At 36.9% G+C, this 17536-nt stretch overlaps 1 protein-coding gene across 2 annotated transcripts in view; it reads right to left on the bottom strand.

Moving 5' to 3' along the window:
• Window positions 1-17536, bottom strand: part of PAX5 (paired box 5) — a 244207-nt gene that overhangs the window by 204336 nt on the left and 22335 nt on the right. For both annotated transcript variants that reach the window (XM_032213884.1, XM_032213882.1), the window contains one exon: window positions 15670-15798. In XM_032213884.1, coding sequence (XP_032069775.1) covers window positions 15670-15798 — 129 coding nt within the window. The remainder of the gene's footprint in view (window positions 1-15669; window positions 15799-17536) is intronic.

Below are 17536 nucleotides of genomic sequence, written 5' to 3'. Positions count from 1 at the left end.
CTCGGACAGGTCGCAGTCGGTGTTAGTGGGGGGGCAGAGATCGACCCCTAGGCCCCTATCATATGGGGTGCCGCAGGGTTCGGTCTTATCCCCCCTACTATTTAACATCTACATGAATGGGTGAGATCATTCGAAGGACGGGATAAAATACCATCAATACGCGGATGATACTCAGTTGTATCTGTCCGCCCCGTGCCAACTCAATGAAGCGGTGGACGTGATGAGCCGGGGTCTTGAAGCTGTTATGGACTGGATGAGGGCTAACAAGCTTGTACTCAACCCGGAGAAGACCGAGTGGCTGTTGTGTTTCCCTCCCAATAATTCGATCAGTGTTCCATCACTCAGGCTGGGGGGTCAAACTTTATACCCCTCAGAGAGGGTTCGCAACTTGGGGGTCCTCCTGGATCCACAGCTGACTTTCGACCATCATCTGACGGCTGTGACCAGGGGGGCATTTGCCCAGGTTCGCCTGGTACGCCAGTTGCGACCCTACCTGAATCGGGAGGCCCTCACAACAGTCACTCGGGCCCTTGTGACCTCTAGGCTGGAATACTGCAATGTGCTCTACATGGGGCTGCCCTTGAAGAGCATCCGGCGACTTCAGCTAGTCCAGAACGCGGCCGCGCGAGTGATTGTGGGTGCACCTCGGTTCGCCCACATAACACCTATCCTCCGCGAGCTGCGCTGGCTACCTGTTGATCTCCGGGTGCGCTTCAAGGTGCTACTTGTCACTCATAAAGCCCTCCATGGTAGTGGATCTGCGTACTTGAGAGACCGCCTCCTGCCAATTACCTCCCTGCGACCAATTAGATCGCATAGATTAGGCCTCCTCCGAGTACCATCTGCCAGTCAGTGTCGACTGGCAACCACACGGAGGAGAGCCTTTTCAGTAGCAGCTCCGACCCTTTGGAACGATCTCCCCATGGAGATTCATACCCTCACCACCGTCCAGACCTTCCGCACAGCCCTTAACACCTGGCTAGCCCGTCAGGCCTGGGAATAAAGATAAACTGTCCCCACCCGAATGATGAATGAATGTTGTTTACTATTTTACTTTTATGTACTATTTTGTGTCTATTGTCTGTACCCTCCCCTCCCCATTTTATGTAAGCCGCCCTGAGTCCCCTCAGGGAAAAGGGCGGCCTATAAATATTAATAAAATCTCAAAATCTCAAATCTCAAAAAAATTGCATATTCATTTTTATTGATTCATTTGTAATAAGCTGGATGTATATTTTCTTTTTTTAAAAAAATGGGCCAGTTTATATACAAAAGTTAGTAAGCCAATTTACCTTTGTAAGTAATGCAGTATGACCAATTGTTATTTCAATTAAGAAAAATGTGACTCTATACTCTAAATTTATTAGGAGTATAGGCATTTTTAATATTGGTATTATCTTTGCTTTCTTTTGCCACAGTCATTCTATTTCTATTTGCAGGTCTTTGTATTTTGTAATCATCTCCCATTCTTTCTCTTCTATTCTGCTGCCTCCAGGTACTTCCACATCCATTGTCTTTCTTATCAACAATTGTTAAGTCTGGGATGTTATGTCTAAGATGTTTCTCTGGTTGAATTCTGAAGTTCCAGAACACTTTGGCTTCTTCGTGTTCTATTACTTTGTCTATTTATGTTTTATGAGCCAAGACATTATCAGTTTGTATTTGTAAATTCCTCAACATTTTAACCCTGCTCATTTTTGACTAGTATTTCAACTGTATATTCCCACCAATTTTTCATTACTGGCCAATGATTTTTACACAGGTTGCAGTGAATCATTTCGGAGATTATGTTATGTCATTACTTATAATCAGTAATGATTATTGTTGTTACTATTATTATTACTGGGGTTTTTTTTCTTCTTCTGTAGACAATCTGAACTTCAAATCATTCGATGATTTTTCAATTCTGACCTTTACTGCATTGGTTTGAATAGTTTGCTTTTGAACAACCAAAAATTCAGATGTTGGTTTTTTTTCTTTTAATTTTCCAGTTGTATCTTTACTAATGTTCCAGGTTTTATCTTTATCGACTTTTGCCTCAATCTTTTGTAGAAATTGATCATGAAATACTTTTCTTTGCATTCCGTTTGTATTTTTATTACATTATTTCAATATTTAATTTTTTTGTTTTCTATACACTTAATAAATTCCAACTTTTAACTTGCATCAAGGCTTATCCCTTACTGTCTTTTACACATTTACTCAATGCTTTTTTTCTTTGACAGTCTGTTTGACTGAAATAAACTTCTGTCTCAATTTCTGTAGGGCAGGTATAATCTATCAGTATCAGAATGGGGATATAATACATAGTGAATAGTCAGAAGGGTTTTCTTGTTGTTGTTGTTTATTGATCCAAACTGTCCAGTTCAGATTGTGTCCAGTTAATAATTCCAGCAGTGTGCCATATCACAGGTATAGCCTAGATTTTGATGGCTTTGATATTGTTTGTATTGTTCACTTTTTTTCTTAGCAGTTTTCTCACTCTATGAATAAATTCTTTATTAATCACATTTTCAACTTGTCCATGCTTGATGTTATCCAGCTGTAAAATGTCCAGATACTAATAAGCTTCATCCTGATAGCTCCTGATGGTTTGACCATTCTGAATTTCAATTCCATTACTGTTTGTTATACTTTATTGCTACTCTAGCATATTTCTCGGGGCCAAATTCCATCACTGTATCTATGCTAGAAATTCTTACAGTGTTTGTCAATGCCTGGATTTCGATTTCTGGTTTTCCATAAAGCTTCAGATCATCACTATAAAGCAAATAAGATATATTTCTAGCATTTTTTGCTGTTTGATTTCAAAAGCATTGAATGTGGAATCATTGCAATGACAAATAATAGAGGTGATGTCAGTCACCTTAGAAGATGCCTCTGCTAATACTCCTATAGACTAAAACATTTTTTTCAGGTAGGCAGCTTGAGACATACGTATATACAGTACATGCCAATTTTTAAAAAAATATATAGCAGTGACTTCATCTTCAGAGACATGGGTTATCCAATGTATTTTCAACTTCATATACATTAGACATAATGTCCTTCAACATTTCAGCAACACAAAGAATTCCTTTCAGAGGACATTGTCAAGCTAAGGGGCACACATTTAGCTATTAAAGATATATTTGGGGTTCATTTGAAAGATGAGGAACATCTGAACAGGAATGCAATTCTTAAGGCTGATAGAATTATAATGTATTTGGCATTGCTGTTTCATTTCTGATCAAGATCTGAGTACAGGAGATGCCCCTCAAAGCTTTCCAGTTACTAACCTGAAGCATCATTCTCAGTTTTTTCTTCTCCCAAAGCTAAGCTAAACGAAAAATCAGGAATCGTTGCTTTCTTCCAAACATAGTTTCATGCATTATTTTCATTTAAAGGAGAACATAGATGTCAGTGCTGAATAAATTAGCCCCTTTATAACCTGATACTCTTCAAATGTAGTAGATTACAATTACTGTAGCTTAATTTCCAATCAACAGGACTGCTGGGCTCTGCCAGGAAATTCTAGGAACATAGGTTAAATACATCTAGAGAACAGGATTAAGAAAGATTAGAATGAAAGATTCTTCTCACCTAAGAAATAGATCATAGTGTTGGGGTCGTTCTTTTTCCTTCAGTTCAATTGTGTTTTTCAAAAGTGGTTTGCACTGCTTTCTTTTTAGAGATGAGAGAAAGTGACTGGGCCAAAGTCATCCAGCTAGCTTCATGCCAATGCTGGACTAGAACTCACAGTTTCTAGCTTGATGCCTTAACTACTCCAGCAAATGGGCTCTCAGTGTTGGGTTAGGGAAGACCACATGATATATTAAATCCAGAAGTCAGAGATAAGTTTAAAAGGTTGAAAAATGTTGCAAATTATATGCAGAGTTCAATAAAATAGAGTATTAAAACAGAAGCAGTTTCTATTTGTACAGAAGAGGTTAAAATATGGTACTAAGAATGTATCCATTATATATTATAACCATACATGTATTGCATCTGGCGTTTACTCCACTATAGAAGTACATTCTGTCTGAGAATTCTTCATTTAAATATGAAGTAAACTCACAGATAAGAAACCCAAATCCTCTGCAAATCTCCTATCTATATAAAGCATGTAAAAAGAGATGTAAAAGGAGAATATAAAGTATGTGAAAAAGCATAAAAAGCACAAGACATTGCATTTAAAGCAATATGGATAGGCTTCTAGCACGATTCCCTGCAGGCAGGAATATTTTACAAACTGCACCTTTCAGGTACACGTTTCATTGTGATGAAAAAAAATGTATACTCGTACCTTTTGAATGTTTACAAATGTGTCATTTTTATTATTAAATGAAATGCCCTTTTCCAAATTCATTTTTGCATTAGGGCAATACATTATTTAAATCTGTTTTAGTCATAATTCTAGATAATTAAAAAGACCTCAACATTTGTGAAGGCAAAATATATTAAACCTTTATATTACTAAAAAACAGTTTTGGGGGTTAAAATTTGTCACCAATATTTGATTTTTTTTTTTACTTATGCCCTGTCCCCTCACAAAGCAGAATTTATTGTGGCAGCATGCATGCTCTCCTATGCTCAATTATTCCAGCATGTTTTAGCTGTGAAGTCCACAAAAACATCAAGAAGCATAGCAAAATTTTGTGAATTTGGTATTGTACTTCATTCAAGGAACATATACTGAAATAATCAAATAGCCCAACTTCCTACACAAGATTTTTTTTTGACCATACCACAACCATGTTTATGCTAGCATCACCTTTTATCACATTTATCTAAGATTATTTCTCAACTATCTTTACCATTCTAGCAGTTGTTAAATCTATATTTGAATATCCCCAGTAACTTATCATTTAGCAGTATAGGGTCATATTCATTTATTAAGCAGTTTTGACATTTCAGCTTTTTTAAGTATCTTAGATGTTTGTGTGTGTGTGTATGTTGCTGTTGTTGTAGTTTTTTGTTTCTATGTAATTTGCTGAGAAATTTCTTTACCAGTTTCTTGATCTATGTAACTTTGGCATAAAAATGTGTTTAGTCTTGGTCATTGACCTCAATAAAGGTTATATCATGCACATTATTATATCATTTCTCAAGGACAGCAGAGGGGCTGAACTAAGGACCAGATGATTTCAAAGTAAAGGCACTTCATCACTGTCATATCTGCTACACAACATCTCGAAAAGAGTTTGAGACAATATACCACAGCTTCGTTTCTGCCCGCCTTAAGATGCTGAGAACATGGAACAAAGAACATTATGTAGAACTACTGTGTAACATCATCATGTTGGAGCTAATTATAGTGTGAACCCAAAGCGGATGCCCTTGTAACTTCTAACTTGGTTTCAGTCTCTATTAGAAGATGGCAATTATGAAATTTTTGACTACTGGAAATTTCAAATAATTGTTCTTGGTGCAAAAATACAGAAGTCTTGCACCCTCAGAAATGCTGCATTTGGGGCAGTCCTTGTTAGAAGCTGTTTTCATCTCAGTCAAGAGGAAGAAGTGAATAGGAGCCACATTCAAAGCTGCAGATGGGACTTGATGAACGTTTACTCCTCCACATATAAAAAATACAACTTTTTGGTTATAAAAACTAAAAATGCTTTCTACCTTAGTAGATAAAGTTCATGCCTTTTCACCTTTCCAAAAATCTTGGAAACTTTGCTTTCTCTCTCCCGATAGACATTTCTAACCAAGCAAGATTCACAAAATTGTGTATGGCTTAGAAAACCATATAAATTATGAGCTAATAATATGTTGTTTATTAAAAATGTCTTTCCAAACCAATTTCCTCACTTTACTAAAGAAACACTCCAATTCGAAATCCATTTAGATCATTACCTGTTCAATATATGAAGTGATTTACTGTTTACTTTTAAACAGTATTAGACAATGCAGCTCACAAATCTCCGCAACTCCAAAAATGTTCTCCTCTCAGCAACACCTATATTAAGTTCTATCAGATTGGATACAAAGTAGATTAGCATTCAATTCCTGGCATCTTTTTAAAAAAAAAGAAGAAGAAGAGGAACCCTTTGGTTTTCAGGGCTAAATGCATCCCTGCCACAAGAGGGCGCAGCAGCAGCAGTTCCTGATAAGAAATGAAAAATTATATCCAATGCTAAAATTGGATATGATATAAAATAATATAAAATCTGCCTTGGATTTTTAAGAGGAGGGAGATATGTACTATCTACTCTCATAGAGATATTTAAGAGGTTTATTAACTATCTACTAGTACTATGTATAAACTATCTACTAGTACTATCTCTTGCATACAGGAATAAAAAGACTATATTGCATTAAACAGCCAAAATTCTACAACTAACAAAGTATTGTCTATACTGTGCATATTGCTCAAGTATATGAATAAGTAAATGCATACCGTGGACTTTGGATTTTTTATTAGAGATTGCATTCAACAATCACCTTTTCCCAATCCTTCCCATCAGAAATGCACTATTCACACCTAAGCAAACATATCCCTGTATATGAAATGATAGCTAGTTAGCAATGCATAACACATTGGTACACAATGACCTATCCTGAACTACAAAAGCATATTAGTTAGTGGAAGGCACCATCTACCTATTAGAACTGAATGCACACAAAAATCAGAATTAAAAAAAATAACGGACTACATACAATGAAAATACAACTGATCTGGTTAGTTTATGGTCCCATATATTTTCCAAAAGTTTGGTTTGGGTTTTCTATGAGGAAACAGGTAATAAAATCTGTACTTCAGAAATAAAGTGTCTTCTTGGACTTGGACTCGGTCCATTTAGCATAAAAAGATAAAGGTTCCCCCGCACATGCATGCTAGTTGTTTTTGGTTCCAGGGGGCAGTGCTCATCTCCGTTTCTAAACCGAAAAGCCAGCGCTGTCCAAAAACGTCTCTGTGGTCATGTGACCCGCATGACTAAAGCCGAAGGTGCACAGAATACTGTTACCTTCCTACCAAAGTGGCTCCTATTTTTCTACTTGAATTTTTTATGTGTCAAATTGCTAGGTTGGCAGAAGCTGGGACAAGTAACAGGCGCTCACTCCATTACATGGCGCTAGGGATTTGAACAGCTGAACTGCCAACCTTCTAATAGGCAAGCTCAGCATCTTAGCTACTGAGCCACCGTGTCACTTTAGCATAAATACATGAATGAAATTTAAACTTAGGCTTCAGTACTTAGACATTGCTAAGTAATTTTATTTGTTTACTGGTTCCTATATTCCTGCTATACATTCTTCTGATCAATAACTGCTTTTCCACAGCACTTATTCCTCTTAGTCAACCTGACTAAACACAGGAAGAGGCTATTGCCAACCTGCTTTGTTTAGGGATGGAACTAGAGATCTACTGTTAGAAGAAGAATGCTGGTTTATAGGGCATTTAATCTGATACATTGGATTCCCAAGCAACATTGAAATGGTTGTTAGGATTGGTTGGTTGGTTGGTTGGTTGGTTGGTTGGTTGGTTGGTTGGTTGGTTGGTTGGTTGATTATGTGCCCTCAAATGCGTGTCAATTTTTAGCAATCACATTGGCAGATTTTTCTATGATGCTTTGTTCCTATGATTTTCTCTATGATGCTTTGTTCCTAATCTGGACCTCCAGGTTATCCAATGGTTCTCTGAAAATACTACTAATACAATTTGAATTGGTGCCTTCCTTCCAGTAATTCAGTAATCCATGAAATTCATTCATCCCCATGATATATCTACTAACTGATAAACTTGGAAATATTTCTGGAAAATATTTAAACTTCAATTATGGTCACTACATTAACATGTTGGATTGTATTTTTCAAACAGAAGAAGCGAAGAACAGATTACAACAATTAATTTTGCATTTTTCCATCCATCTAGAAGGAAAGTATGTCCCAGATTCCACATACTATGCAAAGATGCTTCAAATGGCCTTTGTTTATTTATTTACTTTTGTGGACAAGGGCAAAAACAACACATTTTCAAGTAGCAAATCGGTTATATTTGGCTGATGTTCAAAATCAAAGCAAGGTTAGTATTTTGATTACCAGGAATTAGTATGAAAAATCCAAAAACTTCTTGTAAAAAAAACCAAATAGAAATCAATTCCATATGGAGCTCCTTTTCAATGAGTCCTTACTTTGGGGAGCTTTTTGTTTTGTTTTAGTTTCAGTATTGTTAATTTAAATAGGTCCTTGAAATATAAAATAACAACATTGAGTAATTTCAACTTTCCAGGGTAAATGGTTTGAAAACAATTTACTTTTCAAAAATAGAAATAAATTTCTTCTATGCTCAAATTTTAAATTGCAAAAAAAGTGCCTTACAACTACAATTACAATTACTTTCAAAAGATTATTTTCCATACAGTAACTTGCTCATGCTTTCCTCATTACAAGGAAGCTCACTTGAAATGCAGAATAAAATGCTTTTGCGTTTCTTTTTGTTTTTCCAATGTGCATAATAAGCAAGAAGGGGGAAATACACGTTTGTAAAATTAGTAAAATGTAAATAAGTTAATTGTGTGAAAAAGAATCCTATGCCTATGGCAAAGAAGTCTCTAAATTTGTTTTAAAAAGTGAAGAATTAATCTCTATTTTTTTAAATGTTCTAGTTGTCCTATGATCTTTTTGTAGCTCTGCTCCTAAAAACAGCTTTATGTGAACCTAAGCATTTTATTATTATAATTTGGGCAACCTTAAATTTTTAAAAACAATTACAAATCTTAAACTTCTGAGCATTATGAAATACAGAGTTACATATAATTTTTTTTAAAAAAAATATTCTGTTGCAAACAGCAACGAAGTTTAACAGCTGCAATTATATGTACAAAATACAAACTAAAAAGTATGCAGATATACAGAGTCATCTTGCTGGTCCTTTCAAGATAAGCAACACAAGGCAAAGTGCAGAAAATGAGTAGGAAATAATAATAAAAAAGAAATTAAAGCTTGAGATAAGAAAAAGAAAAAAATGTTATACCTAACCTAGTTTACACCGATCTCTACTGATCTTACACACGTAGTTCTCTATATCTCCCTGTTCTTGTAAACCATCCTAGGTTCCACCCAAGGTTGGGATTGAAAAATGTTAGCAACCGGTTCTCTGCCCGGTTGCTGGGTGGGCCATAGCGGGTAGGGCCTACTCGAACTCTTGCCCCATGGAGGGGGGCATTTTTGCCCTCCCCAGGCTCTGGAGGCTTTCTTCAAGCCTCCGGGAGGGCGAAAACAGCCTTCCCTGGGCTCCAGAGGCCCTCTGGAGGTTTCCAGCCCCGTTTCTGGAACTTCTGGGAGGCCCATTTTTCGCCCTCCTGGAGCCTGCAAGCCCTGCACTTACCTGGCATTCAAAATGGGCCACATGAAGACTCTTGGGAGAGGAGGGCAAGGCAAGCCAGTCCTTGTAACTACTGGTTCGGTGAACCAGATGTAAAATTAACATCTGGTTCACCCAAACCAGTCTGAACCAGCTGAATCCCACCCCTGGTTCCACCGTATCAATAAAGTTTACCACATCATATATTGCCTTTTCATCTTCTTCTTCTTCCTCTCTCTTCTTTCTTTCTAAGGATCTGATCAACTCCACTGGACTGGACACTTTTCAATCTTCCTCTACTTCTCAGCTTAGCTCTTCCTTCATATACTTATTTTCAATCATTCCTCAATCTTATCTCTATATGAGCATGTGAACTTAAAATGCTTATTTTGTTCTGCTCTCTCACTTTTTAATCAATCCATATTTAGTTCTCATCAACTCATCCTTGTTTCTTCACGTTTTGCCACATAATAATCCATTTTCCCTACAGTGGTACTCAGCTGCTTTGAAAGTCATCAAATTTGGTACTCAATGCATTCAATGCAATTTTTTTTTAGCAATCCAAAAATTTTGTCCTGGTACTTGTTGCTTGTTTGGTACTCAATGCACAAGCTAGAACTTGTCAGTATTGTCTGCCTTGTGATTTATTACATTATTCCTTATGGGAAAATTTTGTTGATACTTATCATTTTTTATATTTGTTGCACCTCCCAGAACCAATTAACAATGACTACTGAGGTAGTACTGTACATTCAACTTTTCTGTTTCTCCTCTCACATACAATTCTCACTTTCATAGAGCAAAGTGGACCAAAACAAGCTTTTACACAGTTATTTTTGCTTCTTCTTTTTTGACAAATATTCATCACTTGGAAGAGATTATATATTACCGTGTTTCCCTGAAAATAAGACAGGGTCTTTTGACCACCCCCCCAAACAAATAAGCACTTGGCCTTATTTTCGGGGAGTCTTATTATTTTTCAGATGTAGGAGGCTGTGAGCGTGGTCACCTCGTGGCTGCTGCTGTGTTGCAATATTTTCAGGGAATGCTTGTTTTCAGGGGAGGGCTTATTTTAGCGCATGCGCTCAAAATCCCAATTGGGCTTATTATCTGGGGAGGTCTTATTTTCAGGGAAACAGGGTATCAACTATTCTTCTACCTGCACATGCCCATATTTCTGCAATTATTTCCCTATCTTTAAAAAAAACATTCTATTAAGGTATGCAAATTCACCTACTTGATCTAGTTTTTTACCAGGTATATATAACTTTTATTTGTCCACTTCAATTTCCTTGTCAAATATATTTATGTTGGTCTTTGATTCTTTAATTTTCAAATCAATCTTCTCCTCTACATTTTACATTGTATCTAATAGCTATGAAAACCATTTAGGTTTCAACATCATCTGCCTATAAAAGTACATATGCATTCACATCCCCAACCAGCACATCAAAAATTCATTATAAGCATTCCTTATACATTTATTCATAAATATGTTGAACAACCAAGATAACATTACAGATCTTTGTCTTACTCTCTAATCAATCCTGAATCATTTCTTGAGCATCCCATTAATTCTCACACATGTTTTATTTCTATCATATACTTTCATTCTGCAAGCAGCTTTCAATTCCATATCCCACAATTCGGGTAACATTAATTTGATAATATTTTTTCTATGAATCAACAAAGGTAGAATAAAAATTCTGTCTCCCACTGAAACATTTCTCATTGATCAAAGTCTACATTCAGTCTACATTGAATGCCCTCTGTCCCCAATAAAACCATGCTGTTATTCCCATATTTTTCATTGGTTTCCAATACTTCTATTCATTCTGGTTACTAAACTTGAATAAAGTCAATTGCACTGCTATTCTTATGTCATAATATATATCCTTTGTTCTTCTGTATAGGATTTATATAGAGAACAGACTGGCTATTTCTGTCTGCTTGGAGTTCAGTGCAAGTTGGTCCAAACCTGCTATTCTATTTACAGAGGAAGCTGAGATCAGCAGAGGTTCCCTGCCAGAAGTGAGGAAATGACCTTAAAGGATTCCAGCTTTTTAGTGAAAACTCAGTGCTAGTGCCCTGTAAATCATAGATAGTTGCCCGAAGCTCTACAAAAAAGAACTCTAAAAAAAAAAAATCTGGTAGACATACAGGATAAAAGATAGGTTGTATGGGATTAGATTCCTTTCAAACTTCTTACAGAAACTTCGTACACTGTGGAATAAAGTTTAGGACTGCTATATCTGGGCTGCAAAACTGCATATGATCACTAGATGGTAGCAAAGGAAAGTAATTCTTTGCTGCCAGCTATTGATCATATGGATTTTTGCAGCCGAGATATTGTAGACTTAATAAAGGGAGACTTCACTGCTTTTTTTCTGTTTAGCAAAGCCTATTAAAGTTTATCTAATCCAACTTGTTTAATATTTCAGTGAGATTTTCCCTTTCAAGGAATTTGTTTTCAGTATTACAATTAACCATATTTGAAAATCACTGTACCTTGGAAAATTAAATTGGCTGGGATCATACAATGTATTATGTTAATAACCTGATTTATACAAAATACTAAACTGAAACCAAAGATATAACATTAGATAAAGCAATAGAGGAAGCAATTCAGATTTGTAGAAATGAGGAAAGTGTGCCTGCCAGCTCTTTATGTTATCCTCAAAGTTCTTAGAATGGTCTGTTGGAAGTATAGAGTAACAAAGATTTGACCGGATTCAAAATTGAATTTTGAAAAATGAAACAACAGTTATAGTGTATTGGTCCGTTAATGTAGATTAAACCAGACAAACTTGAATGTATAAGAAAAGAGATGTCTCTTCCTTATCTAATTATGTCTAATGAGGAACGTTCATGAATTTTGCAATAAAAGCTTGTTCACTAAATGGTGCTTTGATCAGTTCTTCTTTGTCTATACCAATTATAGGGGTGTCAAACTCAAGGCCCAGGGGCCAGATACAGCCCATGGGGTACTTAGATCTGGCCTGAGGGGCCACCCTGGAAAAACCCTGACCACCCCTTCCAAGGTTAAATGCAACCCTGATGCGGGCCTCAATGAAATATAGTTTGACACCCCTGGTCTATACTATAAACTATACTTAGCTGACAGGGGAAATACTGATATATCTGTTACTCCTGTGCTACAGTTGGAGTAAACAAACTGAACTAAGTTGAAAATTTTGCATATTATTTCTAATTAAGTAAAATTATGTACTGATGGAGAATGTAAGTGTAAACTATGAATCAAAATAGTTATGTTTCCAATTCAAGGTATGAATTTACTCAGTGGCATTCAGGAGCTAGTTGCTATTTGTTTTCTATCTTCAGAAGTTCCAGGATGCTGCCCAGGAATTCTAAGTAATACAATCTAATATCCCCCCCCCCAAAGAATACTGGTATAGTATATGAAATAACACTCTGCAAAGTTTATTGTTATGGAGTGCAGTGCTATAGAAATGCTAAGCATTAATGTAACATAATTCTGAGTAAAGAATTCAAAGGGATTGCACTGACATAAAGTAATAGTAGTTGAGCTAAGAACACAGGGACTAAGATTGGTCAATTCTTGATGACTGATTACCTACTTAGACTGAAAGTCCTTAGAATAATAATTACTGCCTGTAGCATTTAATTCTTATTCATACTAAACCTTACCGTGGGCATTAAAGAATGAAGATGCAGTTGTGAATAGATTTTCACCTGAAGTACTTCTACTGAAGAAGCAGAGGTGGGCTGCTGGGGGTTCGCAAGGGTTTGGGAGAATATCTAGCTAAGATTCTCTGTGGTTCGGAGAGCCCGCAAATCCCACTCCTGGCTGGTGCTGCTCACCCCACTCTGCCCTGCCCCTCCCAGGAGTCCCCACACAACCCATTTTGGATGCAGGTAAGTGCAGAGGCTTGGGTAAGGTGACCAGATTTTAAAATTGGTAAAGCGGGACACCATTGACCGAGGGGGCGGTGTGTGTGTGTTCTTGATTAAAAATTTTGGTGCCCAGCACTGTGGCTGTGGTGAAGCCGCTAAAGCGCCCGCTGGCGCCCCCACCCGTGGCAGCGCCGCCACCACCTCCCCCTCCACTCAGAGCTTGAGGGAAGGGTTCCTGTATTTGGTGGTCTTGCACCAGGGGCAACCTTGGTCATCCATGGCGAGAATCTTCCTACTAAATTTGTCACCGGAGCCACCACCACCCTCACTCCAGAAACACGGTGTCCGCCCTTTAAAAGCGTCCGTCTGGCTCTCCGGCGAGGAGAAGGATTGTTCCATTGTGCAACAGGGAAAAACGTCCTGCGCCCTTTGCTAATTACTTTATGTGTGCTTTGAAAAGAGAGGAGAGCGGGTGAAAAGCGGGACTTTTTTGAAATGACGCGGGACGTGGGACAAATTATTAATAATCGGAACTATCCCGCCAAAAGCAGGATGTCTGGTCACCTTAGGCTTGGGGAGGGAAGGCCAGAAACATCCCCATTTCTGGCCTCCAGAGGGCCTCCAGAGACTGGGGAGGCCGTTTTTGCTCTCCTGGAGGCTCAAGGAAAACCTCCGGAGTCCTTTCCTCCGGAATCTGGGGAGGGCAACCCTCCCCCTTGCCGTGGTGCAGGAGGCCGACTAGGCCACACCCACCCAGCAACTGAGCAGAGAACCCCTTGCTAAAATTTTTGAAACCCACCCCTGGAACTCCATTAAGGAAATCTAAATACATTTATATTGCAACCACTCTGCTGCTCTTCTCACTGAAGGGCTAGTTCTATTGATAAGTATGAGTGCTTTCACATCTATAGGAATTTACTGGGTTACTAGAGCCAATTGGAGAGACCCTTCTTTTACTTATAGTGCTACAATAAGGATATTCTATTTCACTCATTCACACATATTAATGTACTGAGACTGACACCAAAAGTTTTCTGTTCTATGATCATAATAAAAGCTTTTGATTTTTTGAAATTTACTAAGAGCCTCATATTAGAATTAATACATGACTCAACAGTTTGTACACTGGCCAATTAAACATTGTAATTTAAGTAATACTGAGCATGGCTAAAAGCATGTGAATATTTTTGAAGGAAATCTAAATAATTTTAAATAAATAAAAGCTACTACTGATTGCTTCAAAGAAAGCTAATTGTTCATAATTTTAAAATTCCTGGTTGTTTTGGCATAATAATTAAAATAGTTTTTAAATGGAGAAATATTCCTTGTATGCAAAGAATCGTTGATTAAAATTGGTCCTCTTTCTTTAAAATTGGTTCACACAGTTTAATCAAGATTCAGTTGATCAAACTACAAATTAATCTCATTAAAGATTACATCCCAGTGCACAATGATCTAGTTTTATAAAAGACAATGAGAATTTGGTGTGTAACAGGCATACTCTGGAAAAGTCTTTTAAAGGTGGCTTCAGTCAGGACATGCTGAATGAAGCCAACATTGATTAACTTGTGTTGAATAATTCACATATCCAATTTAGCAATAGCAATAGCAGTTAGACTTATATACCGCTTCATAGGGCTTTCTCTAAGCAGTTTACAGAGTCAGCATATTGCCCCCACAGTCTGGGTCCTCATTTCACATGCACCTCGGAAGGATGGAAGGCTGAGTCAACCTTGAGCCGGTGAGATTTGAACCACTGAACTGCAGATAACAGTCAGCTGAAGTGGCCTGCAGTACTGCACCCTAACCACTGCGCCACCTCGGCTCTTAGACTTTTAATCAAATCCACATGTACAAAAAAAGAAATTTCATTGTCTAGCTCACTCTACTACTTTTATATATTATATTTTTTGTATTACTCTGAATTTTGGAAAATAAAAAAAAACGAATAGTACAATGCTTACATGAACCCTTCCCCCAATTAAATTGATAGTGCAAGAAGAATTTGAGGAACTGCCCAGTTCTCATATTAACACAATTATAAAACAGGTGTTTAACCATGTTGTCATTTCATGAAGTATTGACATAAATTAATATTGCTATTTGAAAAGTCCAATACAACATTGTAATTTTGGGGTGGTATTAGAATTTCATGTTTTTTCCACCCTACTCTTGTTTGAAATTGTAGTAGTCATGAATGTCAGCACAGAATAAAATAATATTCTCAAAATGGATTCAGTAAAATAATAATTCAAAAGATTTATTCTTGTTTAATCATTTTGCTTTCTGGATAGGTTGATTCATAATTTTCCAATGAATTATTTTTTCTACACACACACTTTCTTGTTTGTTTTTTAAGAAAATCCATTAAAATTAACTCACCCCCAAAATGTCATCATGTCTCTACCTTGTGAAGACTTTCGTACTAGGAATTAAATGTCATATAGAGCAATAAAGACTAGAACATGCACTTCCATAGATTATAAGAGTGTGATTTTTTTTACCTTCCTCTCTTTTGCGTTTGTTGCTTTCAGCACTGGGAGAAGTAATTCCCAGAATTCCACTAATCGAGTAGGAGGAGCCAGCTGAATCTGTGCTTACTGAAGACACCTGTGTCACAGACCCTGTGGAGGCTGTAATTAGAAACAGATGAATCAATAGGCAAACCAACATGAAAAAGTAAACATGTGTCAACATCTTACAATCATCTCTTTGAGAAGTGGGAGATAGATAGAGACTATCTGCAGTCACTAGAATGTCAGTTTGCAGTCCAGTCTCAGCTATCAGCTGCAGATACTATGACAAAAAAAACTAAATAAATGTGGGCACCACAAAAATAATTCATTTTATCAGCAACTGGAATTTTGCTTCTGGAAGATATTAGATAGAGAAAGAAGGCCTCAGAACAAATGGCGGAAAAGTTAGGTTTAGTGTTTTGGACCATTTATGATATAGTAGTTAGTTTGTAAAGATTCAAAATACTTCCTATGCATCACATCATATTCTAACTTAGAAAAGTGTTAATATCTCCATGTTAAGGTGGGAAATCATTGCCTAAAAGCAGATCATGAAGTTATGGCTAAGTCAAATTATGAATCCAAGTTTTGGATTTTCACCTGACTTTTAACTTAAACTGTACTCTAGCTCAGAAAAAAATGATAATTGTAATTTAATTCTTTTCCAAGATAGACATTTATTGTGAGCCATTTGCTCACAATAAATTAGTCTGAAAAGGAATGCAGTTAGGACTTAGGGCCACATAATAACAAGGGATTTAAACTTAATTACCAATCTAGATGTTCTAGGACACTTGCAGTCTAAAGAGAAAGAGGATTGTAGTAACAATTGTTGCTGCATTTGCATTTTATGTTTAGAATAAAAGAAAATAATGCTTTGGGTCTTTTGCATAACAGAATCTCTTGGTCTGCAAATGGCATTTGTAACAAAAGAAAAACACATCAATAAATAACTTTCTTTTGTCCTTCAATAATACCCAAAATCTTCCCTGCTGGAGTAGACAACTCAGTCTGCCAAATGATACAACTCGCCTGGTTCAGTACTGAGTTAATTTGATTTCGTTGGAACTCTTGGAGCAAAATACACACTGAAATTGGAATTAAGTATGCAGAGTGCATATCAGTGCCATCCATTGTTGGTTTTATGGCTAATAAAGATCCAATTTAATTTATTTAAGAAGTTATATGTATTCTATGTAATTAGACTTCACAAATTCAGAAGTCAAACATGATTCAAAATCAGGAACCTTGGATACGTGATTTTTCTGCCTGCTCCATTCCCCTCTAAGTATATTCACAAAAAGCATCACCTCCATCATTCAGTAGCTTCCCTTATAGAGAAGACTTAGAGGTGCGGCAAAGGAGGTAGAAAGCACACCTCAGGTGGATTAGAGTGCTTTCTGCTGAAGCCATGGGGTGGGGGAAATACACATTTAATTTTTAAATATTTTTTATTTAAATAATTTGCATGGCTATCCAACCTGAACAATGTGACTTTAGGCAGCTGACAGAAACATCCAAACAAAAACAATATGTCAATAACAGGCAATTTGGCACACATTCATACACTCTCCTGCTGGGCACTACTCACTCCAGCCCCCAAACTCAAGAGAAGACACTTAGCCAACAGGATCAGGTGCAACTTGAACGGCATGAATGGGCTATCACTGCAATAGTGCAATATATGATATTACTAAAGATCCTACTGAATTGATTGTGAGAGGAACAATTACAAATTAATAGATTGAAGATTTCTTCTCTATAGACCGATCCATATCTTGAGCTGAAATAATTGGAATTAAATCCATTCCATCTCAAGTGAAATCAGTGAGATTACTCTGGAATGCATTTCCCT

Source organism: Thamnophis elegans, chromosome 3 (genome assembly GCF_009769535.1).
Source record: "Thamnophis elegans isolate rThaEle1 chromosome 3, rThaEle1.pri, whole genome shotgun sequence".
Classification (NCBI taxonomy): domain Eukaryota; kingdom Metazoa; phylum Chordata; class Lepidosauria; order Squamata; family Colubridae; genus Thamnophis; species Thamnophis elegans.
This window is presented reverse-complemented; position numbering and strand designations above follow the sequence as displayed.